Genomic DNA, 19,885 nt, shown 5'->3' on the forward strand with positions numbered 1-19,885 from the left:
TAACTTGGAATCAGACCCTACCCCTGACAGTGTGGTGATAGCCACTGATCAGAGAGGAGGTCTTGTCTCATACCCAGTGCCACCTTTAGCTCCTCCACCTCCAGCTCCACTCCCTACCAAGGTGACAGCTATCAGCACACTTTGAGGAAAGATGTGACTGGAGTCCACTTCAGATCCAGTCATCCTACCAAAGGCATTAGGCATACACAGTCTGCATAGGGAGGTTCCCACATAAGAACAGCACTTCAAGACTGTAGTAGGTAATTATTTCACCTAAATTCATAGAGACAGAGAAAATTAAGTAAAATGAAAAGGTAGAGGAACTATTCTCAATTGAAAGAACAAGAAAATACCCCTGAAAAACAAATAAACAGAAATAATTTACCAGTTAAAGAATTCAAAGTATTAGTAATAAAAATGTTAACTGAATTAGGAAAAATAATTGATGTAACCACTGAACATTTTAACAAGGAACTAGAAAATATAAAAAAGACCCAATCAAAAATAAATAGTTCAGTATATGAAATATAAAACACCTTAGAAGGAATGAATAGCAGACTAAGTGATACAGAATAACAAATAAGTTATCTGGAAGGTAGAATAATGAAAATCACCCAAATAGAACAGGAAAAATAAAAACAAATTTTATAAAATGAAAGCAATTGAAGAGATCTCTGACCCAAATAAACAAAATAGAAATGAAAGATGAGAAATGACAAATGATATCACAGAGATACAAAAAAACCACAAGAGAATGCTATGAACAGTTACATGCCCACAAATTGGACAACCTAGAAGAAATGAACAAAGTTTTAGAAAGATACAAACTGCCAAGATGGAATCAAGAAAATCAGACTATTTGAACAGACTGATCACTAATATTGAAATTGAATTTGTAATTTAAAAACTCCCAGCAAACAAAGACCATCAAGGACTGGATGGTTTCACAGGGGAATTCTACAAGACACATAAAGAGGAACTAATACCTATCCTTCTCAAACTATTCCCAAAGCTGAAGAGGATGGAACACTCCAAAATTCGTCATATGAGGTTACAACAACCCTGATACCAAGACCCAATAATAACACTACAAAAAAAGAAAATTATAGGCCAATATGTTTGATGAATATACCTACAAAAATACTCAACAAAATATTAGCAAACTGAATACGATAATATCTAACAGGGATCATACACCATGATCAAGTCACATTTATCCCAGGGACACAGGATGGTTCAACATTTTCAAATCAACTTTTTCTACTCTAATTGCTGTGTTTAAAACTTCCCAAACTATGTTAAATAATAGTGGTGAGAGTGAGCATCCTTGTCTTGTTCCTGATTTTAGAGGAAATGCTTTCAGTTTTTCACCACTGAGAACAATGTTGGCTGTGTGTTTGTCATATATGGCCTTTATTATGTTGAGGTAAGCTACGTCTATCCCTACTTCTGGGAGTTTTTATCATAAATGGGTGTTGAATTTGTCAAAAGCTTTTTCTGCATCTACTGAGATGATCATACAGTTTTTATACTTCAGTTTGTTAATATGGTGTATTACATTGATTGATCTGAATATATTGAAGAATCCTTGAGTTCCTGGGATAAACCCCACTTGATCATGGTGTGTAATCCTTTTAATGTGCTGTTGGATTATGCTTGCTAGTATTTTGTTGAGGATTTTTGCATCTATGTTCATCAGTGATATTGGTCTGTAGTTTTCTTTTTTTTATGACATCTTTGTCTGGTTTTGGTATCAGGGTAATGATGGTCTTGTAGAATGAGTTGGGAGTGTTCCTCCCTCTGCTATATTTTGGAAGAGTTTGAGAAGGATAGGTGCTTGCTCTTCTCTAAATGTTTGCTAGAATTCACCTGTGAAGCCATCTGGTCCTGGGCTTTTGTTTGTTGGATGATTTTTAATCACAGTTTCAATTTCAGTGCTTGTGATTTGTCTGTTTATATTTTCTCTTTTTTCCTTGTTCAGTCTCAGAAGATTGTGCTTTTCTAAGAATTTGTCAATTTCTTCCAGGTTGTCCATTTTATTGGCATATAGTTGCATGTAGCAGTCTCTCATGATTCTTTGCATTTCTGCAGTGTCAGTTGTTACTTCTCCTTTTTTCATTTCTAATTCTGTTGATTTGAGTCTTCACCCATTTTCTCTTGATGAGTCTGGCTAGTGGTTTATCAATTTTGTTTATTTTCTTAAATAACCAGCTTTTAGTTTTATTGAAATTTGCTCTTGTTTCCTTCATTTCTTTTTTATTTATTTCTAATCTGATCTTTATGATTTCTTTCTTTCTGCTAACTCTGTTTTTTTTTTTGTTGTTGTTGTTGTTCTTCTTCTTCTTCTTTCTCTAATTGCTTTAGGTGTAAGGTTAGGTTGTTTATTTGACATGTTTCTTGTTTCTTGAGGTAGGATTTTATTGCTATAAACTTCCCTCTTAGAACTGCTTTTCCTGCATCCCATGGGTTATGGGTCATCATGTTTTCATTGTCATTTGTTTCTAGGTATATTTTTATTCCCTCTTTGGCTTCTTCGGTGATCTCTTGGTTATTTAGTAGTGTATTTTTTAGCCTCCATGTGTTTGTATTTTTTACAGTTTTTTCCTGTAATTGATATCTAGTCTCATAGCATTGTTGTTGGAAAAGATACTTGATACGATTTCAATTTTCTTAAATTTACCAAAGCTTGATTTGTGACCCAAGATATGATCTATCCTGGAGAATGTTCCATCATCACTTGAGAAGAAAATGTATTCTGTTGTTTTTGGATGGAATGTACTATAAATATCAATTAAGTCCCATCTTGTTTAATGTGTCATTTAAAGCTTGTGTTTCCTTATTTATTTTCATTTTGGATGATCGGTCCATTGGTGAAAGTGGGGTAAGTCCCCTACTATGATTGTGTTACTGTCGATTTCCCCTTTTATGGCTGTTAGCATTTGTCTTATGTATTGAGGTGCTTCTATGTTGGGTGCATAAATATTTATAATTGTTATATCTTCTTTTTGGATTGATCCCTTGATCATTATGTAGTGTCCTTCTTTGTCTCTTCTAACAGTCTTTGTTTTAAAGTCTATTTTCTCTGTTATGAGAATTGCTATTCCAGCTTTCTTTTGATTTCCATTTGCAGGGAATATCTTTTTCCACTCCCTCACTTTCAGTCTGTATGTGTCCCTAGGTCTGAAATGGGTCTCTTGTAGACAGCATATATATGGGTCTTGTTTATGTATTCATTCAGCCAGTCTGTGTCTTTTGGTTGGAGCATTTAATCCATTTACATTTAAGGTAATTATCAATATTTATGTTCCTGTTACCCTTTTCTTAATTGTTTTGGTTTATTATTGTGGGTCTTTTCCTCCTCTTGTGTTTCCTGCCTAGATAAGTTCCTTTAGCATTTGTTGTAAAGTTCGTTTGGTGTTGCTGAATTCTCTTGACTTTTGCTTGTCTGTAAAGGTTTTAATTTCTGCATCAAATCTGAATGAGATCCTTGCTGGGTAGAGTAATCTTGGTTGTAGGTTTTTCCCCTTCATTACTTTAAATATGTCCTGCCACTCTTTTCTGGCTTGCAGAGTTTCTGCTGAAAGATCAGCTGTTAACCATATGAGGATTCCCTTGTTTGTTTGTTTTTCCCTTGCTGCTTTTAATATTTTTTCTTTGTATTTAATTTTTGATAGTTTGATTAATATGTGTCTTGGTGTGTTTCTCCTTGGATTTACCCTGTGTGGGACTCTCTGTGCTTCCTGGACTTGACTGACTATTTCCTTTCCCATGTTAGGGAAGTTTTTAACTATAATCTCTTCAAATATTTTTTCAGACCATTTCTTTTTCACTTCTTTTCTGGGACCCCTATAATTCAAATGTTGGTGCATGTAATGTTGTCCTAGAAGTCTTTGAGACTGCTTCAATTCTTTTCATTCTTTTTTCTTTATTCTGCTCTGTGGTAGTTATTTCCTTATCTTCCAGGTCACTTATCCATTCTTCTGCTTCAGTTATTCTGCTATTGATTCCTTCTAGAGAATTTTTAATTTCATTCATTGTGTTGTTCATCATTGTTTCTTTGCTCTTTAGCTCTTCTATGTCTTGTTAAACGTTTCTTGTATTTTCTCCATTCTATTTCCAAGATTTTGGATCATCTTTTCTATCATTACTCTGATTTATTTTTCTGGTAGACTCCCTATTTCCTCTTCAATTGTTTGCTCTGGTGTGTTTTTACCTTGCTCCTTGATCTGCTATATATTTCTGTGTCTTCTCATTTTGTTTAACTTACTGTGTTTGTGGTATCCTTTTTGCAGGCTGCACGTTCTTAGTTCCCATTGTTTTTGGTGTCTGCCCCAGTGGGTAAGGTTGGTTCAGTGGTTTGTGTAGGCTTCCTCATGGAGGGGATTTGTGCCTGTGTTCTGGTAGGTGGAGCGGGATCTTGTCTTTCTGTGGGCAGGGCTGCATTTGGGGGTGTGTTTTGGGGTGTCTGTGAACTCAGTATGACTTTAGGCAGCCTTTATTCTAATGGATGGGGTTGTGTTCCTGTCTTGCTAGCTGTTTGGCATGGGGCATCCAGCACTGGAGCTTGCTGGCCTTTGGGTGGAGCTGGGTCTTAGTGTTGAGACAGAAATCTCTGGGAGAGCTCTCATCAATTTATATTATGTTGGGCTGGGAGGTCTCTGTTGGTCCAATGTTCTGAAGTCAGCTCTCCCACCTCAGAGGCTCAGGCTTGACACCATGCCAGAGCACCAAAACCCTATCAGATACACAGCTCAGAAGAAAAGTGAGAAAAAAATGAAAGAAAAATAAAATTAAATAATTAAAATTTAAAAATAATTAAAATAAAAAAAATAGAAAATAAGAAAAAAAGAAGAGAGCAACCAAACCAAAGCACAAATCCACCAACGATAACAAGCACTAAAATCTATACTAAGATAAACATAAAAATCAGAAATAAGTCAGTCACAGACAGCAACCCCCAAGTCTACAGTTGCTCCCAAAGTCCACCGCTTCAATTCTGGGTTGATTTGTTGTCTATTCAGGTATTCCACAGATGCAGGGTATACCAAGTTGATTGTGGGGATTTAATCCGCTGCTCCTGAGGCACGGAGAAATTTCCCTTTCTCTTCCTTGTTCACACAGCCCCTGGGGTTCAGATTTGTTTTTTGCCCCACCCCTCGTGTAGCTTGCCCCCAGGCTTCAGTTCCTGTTAAAGCAGAGGCTGATTAGGGCATTGTTGCTAATTCAGGCCAAGGGGAAGGGAGGCGAACGGTAGTTAAAAATAGAATGTGGGGCGAGACTGCGGCAGCAGAAGCTGGCGTGACATTGCAACAGCCTGAGGCATGCCATGTGTTCTCCCAGGGAAGTTGTCCCTGGGTCACAGGACCCTGGCAATGGCGGGCTGCACAGGCCCCTGGGAGGTTGTAGCTAGTTACCTGTGCTTACACCCAGGATTCTTGGTGGCTTCAGCAGCAGCATTAGCGTTTCATGCCCTTCTCTGTTGTCTGAGTTGATAGCCGTGGCTCACTCCTGTCTCTGGCGCTCATTTAGGTGGTCCCCTGCCTTCTGTGGGCAGACAGGGAAGGAATCCCCTCTCCTTGCTCACCCTGAAACAATGGTCTCTTGCCTCATAGGCAGGTCCAGAGATTTTCCCGGACTCCCTCCTGGCTAGCTGTGGAGCACTAGCCCCCTTCAGGCTGTGTTCACACAGCCAACCCTAGTCCTCTCCCTGGGGTCTGACCTCCAAAGCCCGAGCCTCAGCTCCCAGCCCCCACTCACCTTGGCGGGTGAGCAGACAAGCCTCTCAGGCTGGTGAGTGCTGGTCAGCACCATTCCTCTGTGCGGGAATCTCTCTGCTTTGCCCTCTGCACCCCTCTTGCTGCGCTATCCTCCGTGGCTCCAAAGCTTCCCCCACACCCACCCCCTGTCTCTGTCAGTGAAGGGGCTTCCTAGTATGTGGAAACTTTTCCTCCTTCACAACTCCCTCCTAGAGGTGCAGGTCCCATCCTTTTTATTTTGTCTCTGTTTTTTCTTTTTTCTTTTACCCTACCCAGGTATGTGGAGATTTTCTTGCCTTTTGGGAAGTCTGCAGTCTTTTGCCAGCATTCAGTAGGTGTTCTGTAGTAGTTGTTCCACATGTAGATGTATTTTTGATGTATTTGTAGGGAAGAAGGTGATCTCCACGTCTTACTCCTCTGCCATCTTAAGGTCTCCTGCAATGCATCATTTTTATCAATAGATGGAGTCTACTACTACAGGTGTATGTATCAAATTGTCTGAGTTTGTCTATAATAATACCTTGTTGGTTTGGAATTTTAAAAACGAATCCCTTCAGAGATAGAATCATCTTTGATTACTCTTTGCTGGGGACTGGAAAGCTCTACAGAGACCCAGGCTCTTCCACCCCTTACAGTGAACTTTATTTCTAAGAGAAAACCAAGAGAAAGAGGAAGGAGAGAGAGAGACAGAGACAGAGACAGAGAGAGAGAGACAGAGACAGAGACAGAGACAGAGAGAGAGAGAGGAAGAGGGCTCACTGAGTCACTAAGATGCTTTTGAAGTGACAATGAACAAAGATATCTAACAGAGCACAGGCAGTCAGAATACATGTTTTTCAGACTAGTCCCTTATTTTCCAGTCTGTGATTTACCAGTTCTTAACTCTTTGCTTTTCCCCAGTCTGGGAAGCCTTTATTTCTCTTGTCCTGTTTTGACAATTTTCAGAATATAAGATTTGGAACCATAGAAACCTAGTTAAAATCAACTATTTACTACGTGGCTAATTTTGTGGAAGTCTCCTCTCAGAACCTCAGCATTTTCAACTTTGAATTACAAATAATAATAAAACTCAACTCAGATAATTAAATAATAATATATGAAAGTGTTTGTAAATGTTGTTTAAATGTATAATAATTATTATTATAAATAATAGTAATAGTAGTAGTAGCAATAGTGGTAGTGGTAATCAGGTTCTATATTCCAAAGCCCTGGATTTGTGTCCCAAAGTTATCATTTATTTACTATACAAATTTACTTAATTGATTTCAGCCTCAGTTTGTCTTCTACAAAATGGAAAATTAAATAGATAACTAAGAGATACCTACCATATAGCACGGGGAATTCTACTCAATATTCTGTAATGGCTTATATGGGAAAAAAAAATCTAAAAAAGAGTGGATATATGTATATGTATAACTGATTCACTCTGCTGTACACCTGAAACTAACATAACATTGTAAATCAACAATACTGCAATAAAAATTAATTAAAAAATAAAGGGCACTACTGCTAAAAAGAAAAATTAAAAATCACTGCTCTATAAAAGAAATAAAAATAAAACGAGGAAATTAATTCTAGTCACATTGCTGTTATGAGTGTTACATGATATATTGCATATAAATTATTCAGTATAATGTCTGACATATAGTAATTATAACACAAGTAAACTTTAGTTATTATTCTTATTAATTATAATTTACTGAGTACTTGTGACATACTAAGTATTTACAAATGATCGATACTCATAATAATATTGTAAGGAGACATTGTTATCCACAATTAATAAATGAAGCAGCAAAGGGTAAAAGTAGTTGGCTCAAGGCTAGAAAATGATGGTACTAGAATTTAAACCCAAGTGTCTGACTCTAAAGCTCAAGAATTTTAAAATATATATATAAATATAAGATATATTTATTAAAAGTTAATCTTATGCATTATAGATATTTATAATATTAATTTAAATAATTGTATTTTAATGAGTAAAGACCAGAAGGAATTCTTTTTTCATGACTTGATTGTGCAGTTTAATTCTAACTGAGATTTTGACAAGGTTTCATGTGCTTTTCTGAATTTTAAAAAATTCATTATGATGCAACAACATGCAGTATAATATTTTGACAATAATTTACTCAAGTTATTTATTTATCAAATCACTTATTTTCCTCTTTTAAAATAAAACTTTAAGTAACAGCAATACAGTTTGGTATACAATAATACATTTTAGTTATTTTCATGTAATTTTTTTTGGTTGTAGCTAAGGAAAAAGCTGCCTTCCTTTTTATGCCTCTTCTCTTCTGATTTCCTTATTCACTTTATCTACCAGCTGGTAAACATTTAATTGTATACAGTTTTGTCATCTTTATTCAATTATTTGACTTATTTTGAGGACATGTCTCATTTATTCCATGAGAATGTGTGTACTTGCATTACATCATTTTCCCCTTACAATCCAGCATCATTAAGCACTAAAAGTCCTTGATTGAATGAGTGAAGAAAGGAATATGTGAAAAATGCATGAGGACGAACATTTTCATGTCTGTAGTACCCAAGTAGTAACACTATATTAGTTCATGATTTTCCTTTATCAAATATTATTTTTAACATTCTAAGACTTTTACAAAATTTGGGTATTTTAAAATAATGTTTTTGTTTAATGTTATTCTCCTTAGCTCCTCTTTTGGTGAATTCAAAGATATATATTTTAAAATGTACAACATCTATGTTTGAGATGTGTTTTTTCATTTCATATATCATATTTTTAAAAGCAGTCTTGGTCAATGACAGAAAAAATCCATTTAGGTCTCTGCAATTTTCTAAAACAATGTAATTTGCTAGCTATACCTGTCTTTGGTAATATGCCTGTTTATTATGAGGAAAGTGCAAGAATTTTGAGTAGGAACATAGTGGAGAAAAAATATTTCGAGAAATTTCGTTTCCTTTTGGTTCTTACAGAAAGTGTGGACTACGGGCCAGTGTTTGTGCAAGAACCAGATGATATAATTTTCCCGACGGATTCTGATGAAAAGAAACTAGCACTGAATTGTGAAGCTCGTGGCAGCCCAGTTCCCAATTACAGGTAGAAATTCAATGTTAATCATTTTTCTTAAGTCTTAAAAATTCCTTTCAATGAGATTCTGACACTCCCTGGGAGTATTATAATGTCTCAAGTAATTTTTATGTACTTGTCTTCTGATTTTTCCTAAGATGGCTTCGAAATGGAACAGAAATAGATTTGGAAAGTGATTATCGCTACAGTTTGATAGATGGGGCCTTCATTATAAGCAATCCAAGTGAAGCAAAGGATTCTGGCCATTATCAGTGTTTGGCAGCCAACACGTTTGGAAGTATTCTTAGTAGAGAAGCTGTACTTCAGTTTGCCTGTGAGTAAAGTATTGCTCTTTCCACATATACATATATATAGTGTGTTTGTGTAAATATATATACATATACATATATATAAAACTTTAAAGTTTAGTGAGGCAATAGCTTATGACTTCAACTTTTAAAATCATGGTATAAACTGGTAACGATTAGAAGTATGAAAACAATGTGTTTCTTCCTGAGATATTTTCAAATTCCCAGAAATGTTTGCCCTCTTCACATAAATAGTAGTCTGGGGAGGTTAAAAATTCTGTTCATAAAAGCAGATAAAGTTTTAGAATTGAAATATCCTTTGAAATCTAGTAAGAAATAGATTTTTAAGTTTTTCTCTCTGCTTTAAAATATACACTTAACTGCTTTTATTCTTCCACTGTCTATTATAGTCACTATTTGCTATAGATTCTTCTGTACATAAGATAGTATACACTAAAAATTCTGCTTGTAGTCAGGTAACCAAAGAAATGCCTCTGAAATGCTAATCTCTCAGATTCTGATTATAACTTCCTTCCCAGTGTCCCAGGTTTTTTTATTAGAAAAAAGACACCACATGTAATCATTCATGTATACTAGAATATATACATTTTAAAAAAATAGATCATACATGTAATTAACTAACTGTAGAGATTTCTTAAAACTCTTGAAATCATTTCATTTATGATGGGGTCTTACACCAAATTAAGGATAGGCTACTGGGTGAGATCATTTCTTAGTAGGTAATCCTACTTGAATTAAATTCTTGAGGATTATAATCTCTAAGAAATAGAAGGGCCAGTGACCTTTGTGCTAATAATTCATATGTAACTATAATGGCTATGTAATTTGTCACAAAAAGAATTTTTAAGTTAAAATTACACCCTGAAGAATGGAATAATTGATTTTTGTCTGTATAATCTTCATGTATTATGTCTAATTAACCCCAAACCCAGACACCCTATTAAAGGAGTGTGAAGGAGAAAAGGAAAGAATAAAGGAATGATAATGGATTCAGTTTCGAGAACATCGAGTTAGGTATTAGAAAAATCAAAATATTATCTTTTAAAGTATAATTGGCTAAGGAGTTTAGACTGGTACTTTACATACACCAAATATACCAAGATAGGGACCTAATTATACTCCTTTTGTTTTTGAAAATATTATGTGGTGTATCACAGAACCTAATACTTTTCAGTATGTACATTGAAAAAATCCTAATAAACCAAATAAACAACCCTCCTAATTGCTCCTCTCTTCAATAGAGCAGTCTTTTCAAGACAGATACAGCAAATCCAGAAAACACGATGTACTAGTATTAGTGGCTTATACCTTTCTCTTTGGTCTATACTCTCTAACACAAGTACGCTAATTCTCAATAGCCTGTAGATCAGTTGTTTTTCTCCCAAATCAAGAGTGGTGGCAAAATATGCAAAGTTTTCTGTATTATTCAGAACAGAAATCTATTTACTGAAAGATCCTAGATGTCTATATGATTGTGCCTTTCTAGATTTTTGCAAAGACCTGTCACAGCTATCAAATAGTCAATTCCACCTACCGTGAGCAAGTTGGCACCAGCATTTACAGTTCAATGACTAGGCAAGGGAAGCTTTATCTCTCAATCAACCTACCTACCTACTTAATTATCTTATCTATTCCACATCAAGCTGTCCTGAACTTAATTTAGAGCAATATTTGCTTTATTTTTAACTTAAATGTATGGGTAGACAGACATATGCAATCATTGGTAGTGTCTTATTACTCTGCCTTACCCCAACCCCACCCCACCTGACTCACTGCTGTGTTCTGGAGGCCATACGTATGCATAAGAGCCTGTAAGATGCCTGGTTGAAGCAGTCAGTCACTTACATAGGGAAGGCCACTTCTGCCTCAAAATTGCTCCCCTAGATTCCATTATGTCTGTGTTGATGATATAAAAATTAAGTCTGTTAGGCTTAGTTTTATTTTTTGCCAGGTGATATTTGGGAAAAAAATGCAAATACAGGTGATAGAGAAGATAGGATGAAGACAATCAATTTGCTTTCTAGTATACCTGGGTGCGAGCGTGGGTGCTAGGAGTCACCCATGCTCTAGGAATCAGGGTAGTTTTATGATTAGGGGGAGAAAATGAGGTAGGATGCTGGGGAGAAAGAAAAGAAGGGGCTTCTGAAAGGAAGTGAGAGCATACAAATGTAAAGCAAGACTACAAACTTGGTGGCAACTTTCCTTTACATCATGATTTTCTATGACCAGCCTCCAAGATAGAGAATGAACTCACTATTTGTTTTTCATAGAATGTCTAAAGGACTTTTGTGGCTACAGGAACTCTGATTACTTTTTATACATTTTGAAGCTGAAATCATTAACTATCTATATCCATCAGCCACTATTTATGCAAAAATTTAAATATGTATTACATAACTAATATTTCAAAACAAGTATATTTAGTAAGTTTAGATAATTATTAAGAGATTAAATTAAATATTTAAATCTAATACAAGTCTGTTCAATGTTTTAAATGTTATATAATTAGACAAAATTACAAATTATCAAAATGATTACAAACTTATGAACTCAGTTTACAGTTATTTTATTATATAAATATTTTTACCTTTATATCTTAATTTTATCATGTATTACACAATAATTTTATCAGCTATGGTTTTCTACATTGTGTAGTGCAATTGTGATCTAAAATCAAATAGAAAGGAGGATCATATTACCTAATCCAGAGTAGTTTCTGAGTTATCAACCAATTGAATTCAGGTTGCTCCTTTCAAAGTGAGACTGTTAACAGACTTGACCTCTTTTATAATTTGAACATTATTTTTGTTATATAAATAATACTTTAAATAATAATACTTTAAATAATAATAATAATACTTTAAATCTATAGCTTTTACATAGGTTTTCACCTTTTGAAATATGACATATTTGCCTAAAATAATGTGATTTTAAGACTTAATTGGACAATGTTAAATAGGCATTAAATGTGTCTTCCCTGATTATATTCATAGAAAAAAGTACTGATCTATATTTTATAAATAGATACATATTTAAATGAAGAATCAAGATATTCATATATTAACAATTCCATACTTATTAAAAGTAATAAAATTTAAATATATCCTACTAGAATTATCTTCCTTTTGTATGAAATTATATATATTATATACACACATGCATCATATTAAACGTTCCAATTTTGAGTATCATTAAAGTTGCATGAGATTTTGCAGATTTACCTTATTCATATACATATATAAATTGTCACAATTTGACTATTGGGAATCCCTGAATGTTAGCTTCTTTGTCCTCTTATTAACCAGAAATATATTTTAAAATATTCTAGCTTTCCTCCAATAACATCTTGATCTTGTGTCCACCCCCCATGTAGATTCAGCTACATTTCGTTGACCGTAATGCATAATGTTATTTATAGAGACTAAAATCTAGGTGTTAGAGGTGCATATAAGATTGATCCAAATAAGTTCTGGTGCTGAGGAGGATGACATTATTGCCAAACCAGTTTAGTAAAAAAAAGATTTTTAAAAACAAAAACTTTTAGGGTCTCAAGTTCATATAAGTAGTTTATATTTATTTAATGCTTACTTCTATGGCAGACAACGTTCTAAGTGTTTTAAAATATGTTAACTCATTTCATCCTCATAACCAACCTATGAAGTATTATGCTGTTAAATGTAAACACATTTTACAGATGACACCTCTTATTTAACTCTAATAGTACTCAGTCTTTTCCTTATATAAATATGTATTATATTCATTTTATGGCATACCCATTTTGTTTTAATTCCTTTCTCAAACAATAATTATATTGTAATCTTTCAAAAAAATCTTTTTATGTTTGCTTCATCAACCATCATTTTATAATCAATATATTAATACCTATGTGTAAAACAAAAATAAATACTGGGATAAAAAATAAGTATATAATCATTCTGCATTTATTCTCATTGTTTAAATTAGTTAATAAATCACTTGCTTAATTTTCCTTATGGAAATTTAAGAGCTTAAGACACATTAAGTCTCCTTCTAGATCTAGAATTTGGGGATTTATAGTACTTTTGGTATGTAATTTTTTTTTTCTTACCATATTTTCTCTTTTATTTTTAATAAATGTATTTATTTTTTATTTTTGGCTGTGTTGGGTCTTCATTTCTGTGCGCGGGCTTTCTCTAGTTGCGGCGAGCGGGGGCCACTCTTCATCGCAGTGCGCGGGCCTCTCACTATCGCGGCCTCTCTTGTTGCGGCGGAGCACAGGCTCCAGACGCTCAGGCTCCAGACGCGCAGGCTCAGTAGTGGTGACTCACGTTTCTAGTTGCTCCGCAGCATGTGGGATCTTCCAAGACCAGGGCTCGAACCCGTGTCCCCTGCACTGGCAGGCAGATTCTCAACCACTGCGCCACCAGGGAAGTCCATATTTTCTCTTTTATTATACCTTTTTCTCTTAATTTAAAAAATTTATTAGACAATCTATAGTTAGGACCTGGAAAACTACATTTTCTAAATAATCTTGAGACAGGACATGGATGACTGTGGCTGTTATCAAAAACTGAAACTATCATCGTAGATCCTGGCTTTTGAAGAGAATGGTGATTAGGAAATGAGTGTTGGCACTTTTACCTGCTGATGTAGCAATAATAAAGGACATATCTAATGTATACTAAGTGTAAAACAAATTTAGTTTCTTTGAAGTTTTGTTCCTATTCACTTGTCACTCAACATATCAAGTGTATATTTATATAATAATTATTGTAATTTACTAATATATTTGACGTTAACCTCATTCCAAAGATGATTTATTTGACTTGCCATATAAAATCATATACCATAAAGGATAAATATGTAAATTAGTAAATACAACACCAGGAAAAATGTACATTTCTTCATAAGAGGTCAAGATAGTATAAGCCATATGTCTCATAATTATTATGGTCAAGACACAAATATTTCCTTGGGACTCCCAGTAGTCAGAGAAAAAGGAGAAATACAAACATTTAAAGGATGTTTGTTTGAGAAAAAAAATTTTTCTTGACATTTAATTCTCATAGAAATTTCTCACCTTAGGCTTTATATAGAGATTTTAACATCTCTACATCAACTCAATAGCACGTTTAATTAGCCTGACTTAAAACCAAACCAAATTTTAAAATGTAACTAGAATTTAATCATGAAGCTATTCACTTTGTTCATTTAAAAATCTTTTTTTTTTTTAAATTTTGATTTGAGCAGCTAATGGATTTGAGCAGCTGCTGCTCCTTTTAACCCACCTCTCACATGTATAAATGTCTACCCATGAGGATCTTTCAATTTAAGCTCTTCCTAAATGAATATTTATAAACATGGCTCAGCTTAGTTAATGTTAATAATATACATTAGCATTAATAAATATATATCTCATAAGGGTGTAGTAAAAATTAATGAGGTGGAGAAGTCATGTCTGTGAACTGATTTTTAAGTTCAGAAAGACATAAATAAACACAAAGTTGGAGTATTATTGCTAGTAATGATTGTTACTGATTATCAATAAGATTATTTTTGACAGAGTATATTTTACTCCTGTAGCTTATGTTCATCATGAGTATAATTTCCTCACCTAGTATAGTGATTTTTCTTCAGTGACAAGCAAGAATACACCATAAAAAACTTTGTCACTCTATTAGCTTATTACCATGCTGATGAGAATTTTGAATTGATAATGTGACACTACACACTTCTCAAACATCCTTCAGAAAGCTAAGGCTCATAACAGTTTCTCCAAAGTTTGGATTTTTAGAAATAATTCATACCAGCAAGTCAAACATAAAATGAATCAAGAATAAAATCTCCTTATGCTGTCTCTTGCTTCAAAAAGATCTTTATATGCCATCCAGTAAATTGATAGTTCATATCTAAATTCAAACATATTGTTTTTCAGGGCATTTAAGATGATGTAGATCCAGAATATTCCATTAGTTTTCCTTGAAGCAGTTGATTAAAATAACCCCCTTAACTCTTTGAGAGATTATATGAGTTTTGTAGACTTTGTATTTAAGCAGTTTAAATCAACCTTTCATTTTCATATAAAACTCAAAAATTACTTCTCTAGTTTTTTCTTAACTTTTTCCCCTAAAGTAAAATTGATCCTAGACTTTAAAATCACATTTTACTAGCATTTAACATCTAATGAAATTATTTGAATAGTTACTAACTCTACAGTATATTCGAAGCTTTATCCCATTAGTCTATGAGGTTTAGTTCATAATAAATTTATTAAATTATTTGAATATTAACCTGAATGAGTCACTCTGGCATGGATGATTTTACTAATTATAAAATTATCTGATTTTATTACAGGAGAAGTTATTAGTTTGTAATTTTGTCTTCTATAAACAAAGTAACACTGTTTTACTTTTATAAAACCATTACTCAAAGAATACAGTTTAAGTTTTCCTTTAAAATGACAATTATTCTGATCATAATAGATATGGTACCTGTACCATATACCCCTTGGGTATGGTACCATATGACCCCTTGACAAACTATAGTATGAATTCTTTGACTGAGATCACAGAAAAAAATTTTAATTAAAAATAGTTTCACATCCTGCCGACTACACCACCCTCTGCTTATGGTGATCCATAGGCACTTCCCTGGGGCACCAGTGGTTGAGCCTTTGTCTTCCAATGCAGGGGGTGCAGGTTCGATCCCTGGTCAGGGAGCTAAGATCCTACATGCTTTGTGGCCAAAAATCCAAAACATAAAACAGAAGCAATATTGTAACAAATTTGATAAAGACTTTAAAAATGGTCCACATCAAAAAAAATCTAAAAATATTTAATTTTATGCTTTAAAGGAAAGTTATGAGTGAATCAAAGTGGAAATCTGTGGCCGATTGTCCTCAAATAATTAATTCTTAATTTTATTTAAAAATTTGCAAGAGTTGTGTTTATTAAAGTTCATCCAAACACATATTTTCATTATTTATGGAAATCATGAATAACTCTGGCCACATGTGAGAGATACAGTGAAATGGCTTGACGTCGGGTACAAGAGCTCCTCTCAGTGATCTCAGTGCTCTGCTTCTAGTTTTTAGAAATTCAGAAAGGCAGTTATTCACTCACATTGTGTGAAGTAACCCAGAAAGACCAGGTTCAGGGAGCATATAAATCCTCTGACCCTTAATGCCCAAGCCCATTTACCTAATTCATTGTTCCCTAATCCTTAGCAGAGTGTCTTTAGAGATCTTTTCCCAGCACAAAAAACCCATGGCATGAAAGTACAATGGAATTTAAATCTCACTACTAGTGCCGCTTTTACTTGATAAAATAGCAGTTCCATCTCAGGACATTCTATAGTCCTGATGAATAGAAAGATACTAATATACAACAAGAAGCATAAACAAAGGGGCAGATATGAGTCTTTTCTAAATTTATTTCACTCCAAAAAATCTTTTATTGAGGGACAAGTCCAAGTGAATATGTATTACACAGTCTAGCGTTCTCGTAACCTCATTGCCATTTCCACACATGGCTACTCTTCATGTATAACAATAGATGGATGGATAGATACATAGACAAATAGAGATGTGGATGTATAGATTTGTATATGTATGTATGTATATGTCTGTCTGTATGTATGTACATAAATTTAATAACACTAACACAGGAATAAGCAGCAATAGCTATTGAACGCTTAAAAGCCAGGCAAACTGTTAAATGCATTTAATGCATTATCACCCTCTTTCATCTTCCTATCAACCTTATGAGGGAAGTTCTATTTTTGACCTAATTTATAAATGAAAAAAAGTGAAGCTCAGGAATGTCAAGTTATTCTCCCAAAGTCACACAGCTAGTAAAAAATAGAACAGCAGCTCCAATTCATATCTAACTTCAAATTTCATACTTATAATCTACCTTGTTCTACCCTACACTGTACTTAACCATACAGTTTTTGTTCAGCATATCTGTAGTTGTTTTACTCATAGAGCATTTACTCAATCTCTACTCTCTCGGGCATTGTTCTAGAAGTCAAGGAGCCCATAATGAGTATCTCCCCTTGACCTACAAGAAAAATTGCCTACTTGGAACTCCTGCCCATCCTTAACATCTCCCTTCTCCACCCTACCCGAGCCCCACTAAAATACCTCTGTATTGTTTTCTGAAATGATATAAAACACAATTATGACCATATTGCCCTGCATAAATCCCTAATGTTTTACCATAATTAAACAGAAGTTTGTAACTTACCCTTTAAGTACATAAAGGGCAGAGAGAATCAGGGCGTTGCTCTGGAAATGTGTATGCAGACAACTCTGTAGGAAAAGCCAAATTAAGAGGTCATTTTGATAACCTAGGTAAAAAGGATTTGAAGGCCCTGATGTATTGGATATGATAGATATCTGTAGGATGCTCCAAAATGAATGAGAATTTGCAAATGGCTGAATAGAAAGGGGTGGAAATGTAAAAAATATGGAGGAGTTAAAATATCAAAATTCTGAGCTTTGATCAATTCAATTGAGCAATAATAAAGTCACACAGAGAAGAGGAACCAGTTTCTGGCAGAATAAAGTGATTTCAGATGAGCTAGTTTTATTCTGATTTTCAGAAGAAAATACCCAACATTGAAAAATGTTAGTTAACTCTCAGGAAAGGCAGACAGGAACAGAACATATTGAATGAAACCATAGGGATGGTTCATCAAGAGAAATTATATTAGGAAGAAAACAGGACTAAGGATTAACCTTTAGGATTATACACATTTCTCTGATAGATAGTGAAAGATAGAAAGAAAGGAGTTAGTAAAGAAGATAAGAAAAGAATGATCTGAGAGGTGCAGCAGAAACCAATAAAATAGAGTAAAATAGAACTGATATTCAGAATTTTAAGGTAGGAACTGTCATTCATGTCAAATGTTGTAGCACTCAGAAAAGACCTTAGGATTTTGAGTCTTTTAAAAATCAATTTTAGTAAAGATCGAGACAGAAATCAGAATTGAAGGCATTTAAGTATAAGATATTATAGTGGGTTATGATTTTGACCGTAACAGTAATGAGGATGTTTAACAGAGTTTTGCTGACATGACATGATAGTGAAACATAGTGTTATTTGGTAGTAGAAAGAAGGGAGTCAGTGTAGAGGAAGATGCTGAAAATACAAAATAGAGAGTGTCTAATTAGTGAAACGAATTTCTGCTTTCCAACTAAGGCATAGGTTTCCTTTAGATTTTAATTTTCTTCTAGGGAAATATTATGCCACACAGAAGATACTCAATGTTGTAAATGTATGTGGGACTAGAAAAAAACTTTTTTTTTTTTCAATAAAACACAACTATTATCTCAAGAGAAATAGAAACAACTTTACTACCATCATAACTTTGTAACACTCAGTGGAAGAACCACATGGTAGTTAGATTTAACTGGTATTTTTCCCATTCCCAAAGAATGTAAAGAAGAGGAACTAAGCGTATAATCCCTAAGCAAGACCAAATAATTAGCTGTGTGCTGCTCAGAAGGGCTCTGCACCTGTGAGTTCATGGTCCTGGTTTCTATATGAGCTTTCTGCAGTGTTTTTATGTCTTTTTTCTTTTTTGTTTTTAGTCAAAATTTAGTAGTTTGGGAAAATTATGGAAGCCCACATGGGTTTCTCATTATAAATCCTAACAGGCCTACTTGCGTATCTGAAACAAGAGTTTTTTAAACTAAAAGCCTCTTCACCTTATTGCAATAAAGTCTTGTTCAACTGTAAATGATGCTGTATGATCTGTGTTGGATCTCATATTAAAGTATGATAAGCATCTTCCACAACTTTGTTTAGGATATCCTTACACATTGGACATTTAAGCTAGTCTGTAAGTTTGATAAGATTGTATCTCTGAGGTATGTTTATTGGGCTTACAGTCTAAGTTTACACTAAAGTGGGATGAGGATGATTTTTCTATGCCAAGGTTATGTTCTGTCCATTCTGTGGGACTTAAGGGCCAAGCACAGAGTTTTTTGGGTCATGGGAATCACTTCATAAACCATTAAGCCTATCTCTATGGACATATATGTATGTATGTATTTATTTGCCTTTCTTTTAAAAAAATTTTAAAATTTCATTTATTTTTGAATTTAAGGTACAATTGATGTATAATATTATATTAGTTTCAAGTGTACAACATGATTCAAAATTTGTATATGTTGTATACTTATTGGTCACCCCAATAAGTCTAGTTAACCTCTGTCACCTTACATACTTGCAAAAAGCCTTTTTTTGTGTGATGAGAATCTTTAAGTTCTACTCTCTTAGCAACTTTCAAATATTCAATAAGCTATTATTAACTATAGTCACCATGCTGTACATTACATGCCCATGACTTATTTATTTTATAACTGGAAGTTTGTACCTTTTGACCCCCTTTTCCCATTTCACCTATCCCTCACCTTCTGCCTTTGGCAACCACCAATCTGTTCTCTGTATCTGTGAGCTCAGTTTTTGTTTAAAATTCCATATATAAGTGGCATAATAAGCTATTTGTCTTTCCCTGTCTGACTTATTTCATTTAGCACAATGCCCTCAAAGTCCATCCATGTTGTCACAAATGGCAAGACTTCATTAATTTTTATGGCTGAATAATATTCCATTATATATGTACATCATATTTTCTTTATTCATTCTTCCATCAGTGGACAGTTAGGTTGCTTCCATGTCTTGGCTACTGTAAATAATCCTACAATGAACATAGAAGTGCAGATACCTTTTCGGGTTAGTGTTTTTATTTTCTTCAGGTAAATATTA

The 19,885-nt window shown here is 34.1% G+C and overlaps 1 protein-coding gene across 3 annotated transcripts in view; it reads left to right on the top strand.

Annotated features, from left to right (window-relative positions):
- The window catches only part of CNTN5 (contactin 5), a gene marked incomplete at its 3' end in the record, with an annotated part of 796,845 nt that overhangs the window by 298,198 nt on the left and 478,762 nt on the right, over window positions 1-19,885 (top strand). For 2 of the 3 annotated variants that reach the window (XM_079928800.1, XM_079928801.1), the window contains 2 exons: window positions 8,709-8,832; window positions 8,961-9,136. The exons of the other annotated variant lie outside the window; for it this stretch is intronic. In XM_079928800.1, coding sequence (XP_079784926.1) covers window positions 8,709-8,832; window positions 8,961-9,136 — 300 coding nt within the window. The remainder of the gene's footprint in view (window positions 1-8,708; window positions 8,833-8,960; window positions 9,137-19,885) is intronic. 3 annotated transcript variants of the gene reach the window in all.

This window comes from Stenella coeruleoalba (assembly GCF_951394435.1).
Source record: "Stenella coeruleoalba genome assembly, chromosome: 8".
NCBI lineage: Eukaryota > Metazoa > Chordata > Mammalia > Artiodactyla > Delphinidae > Stenella > Stenella coeruleoalba.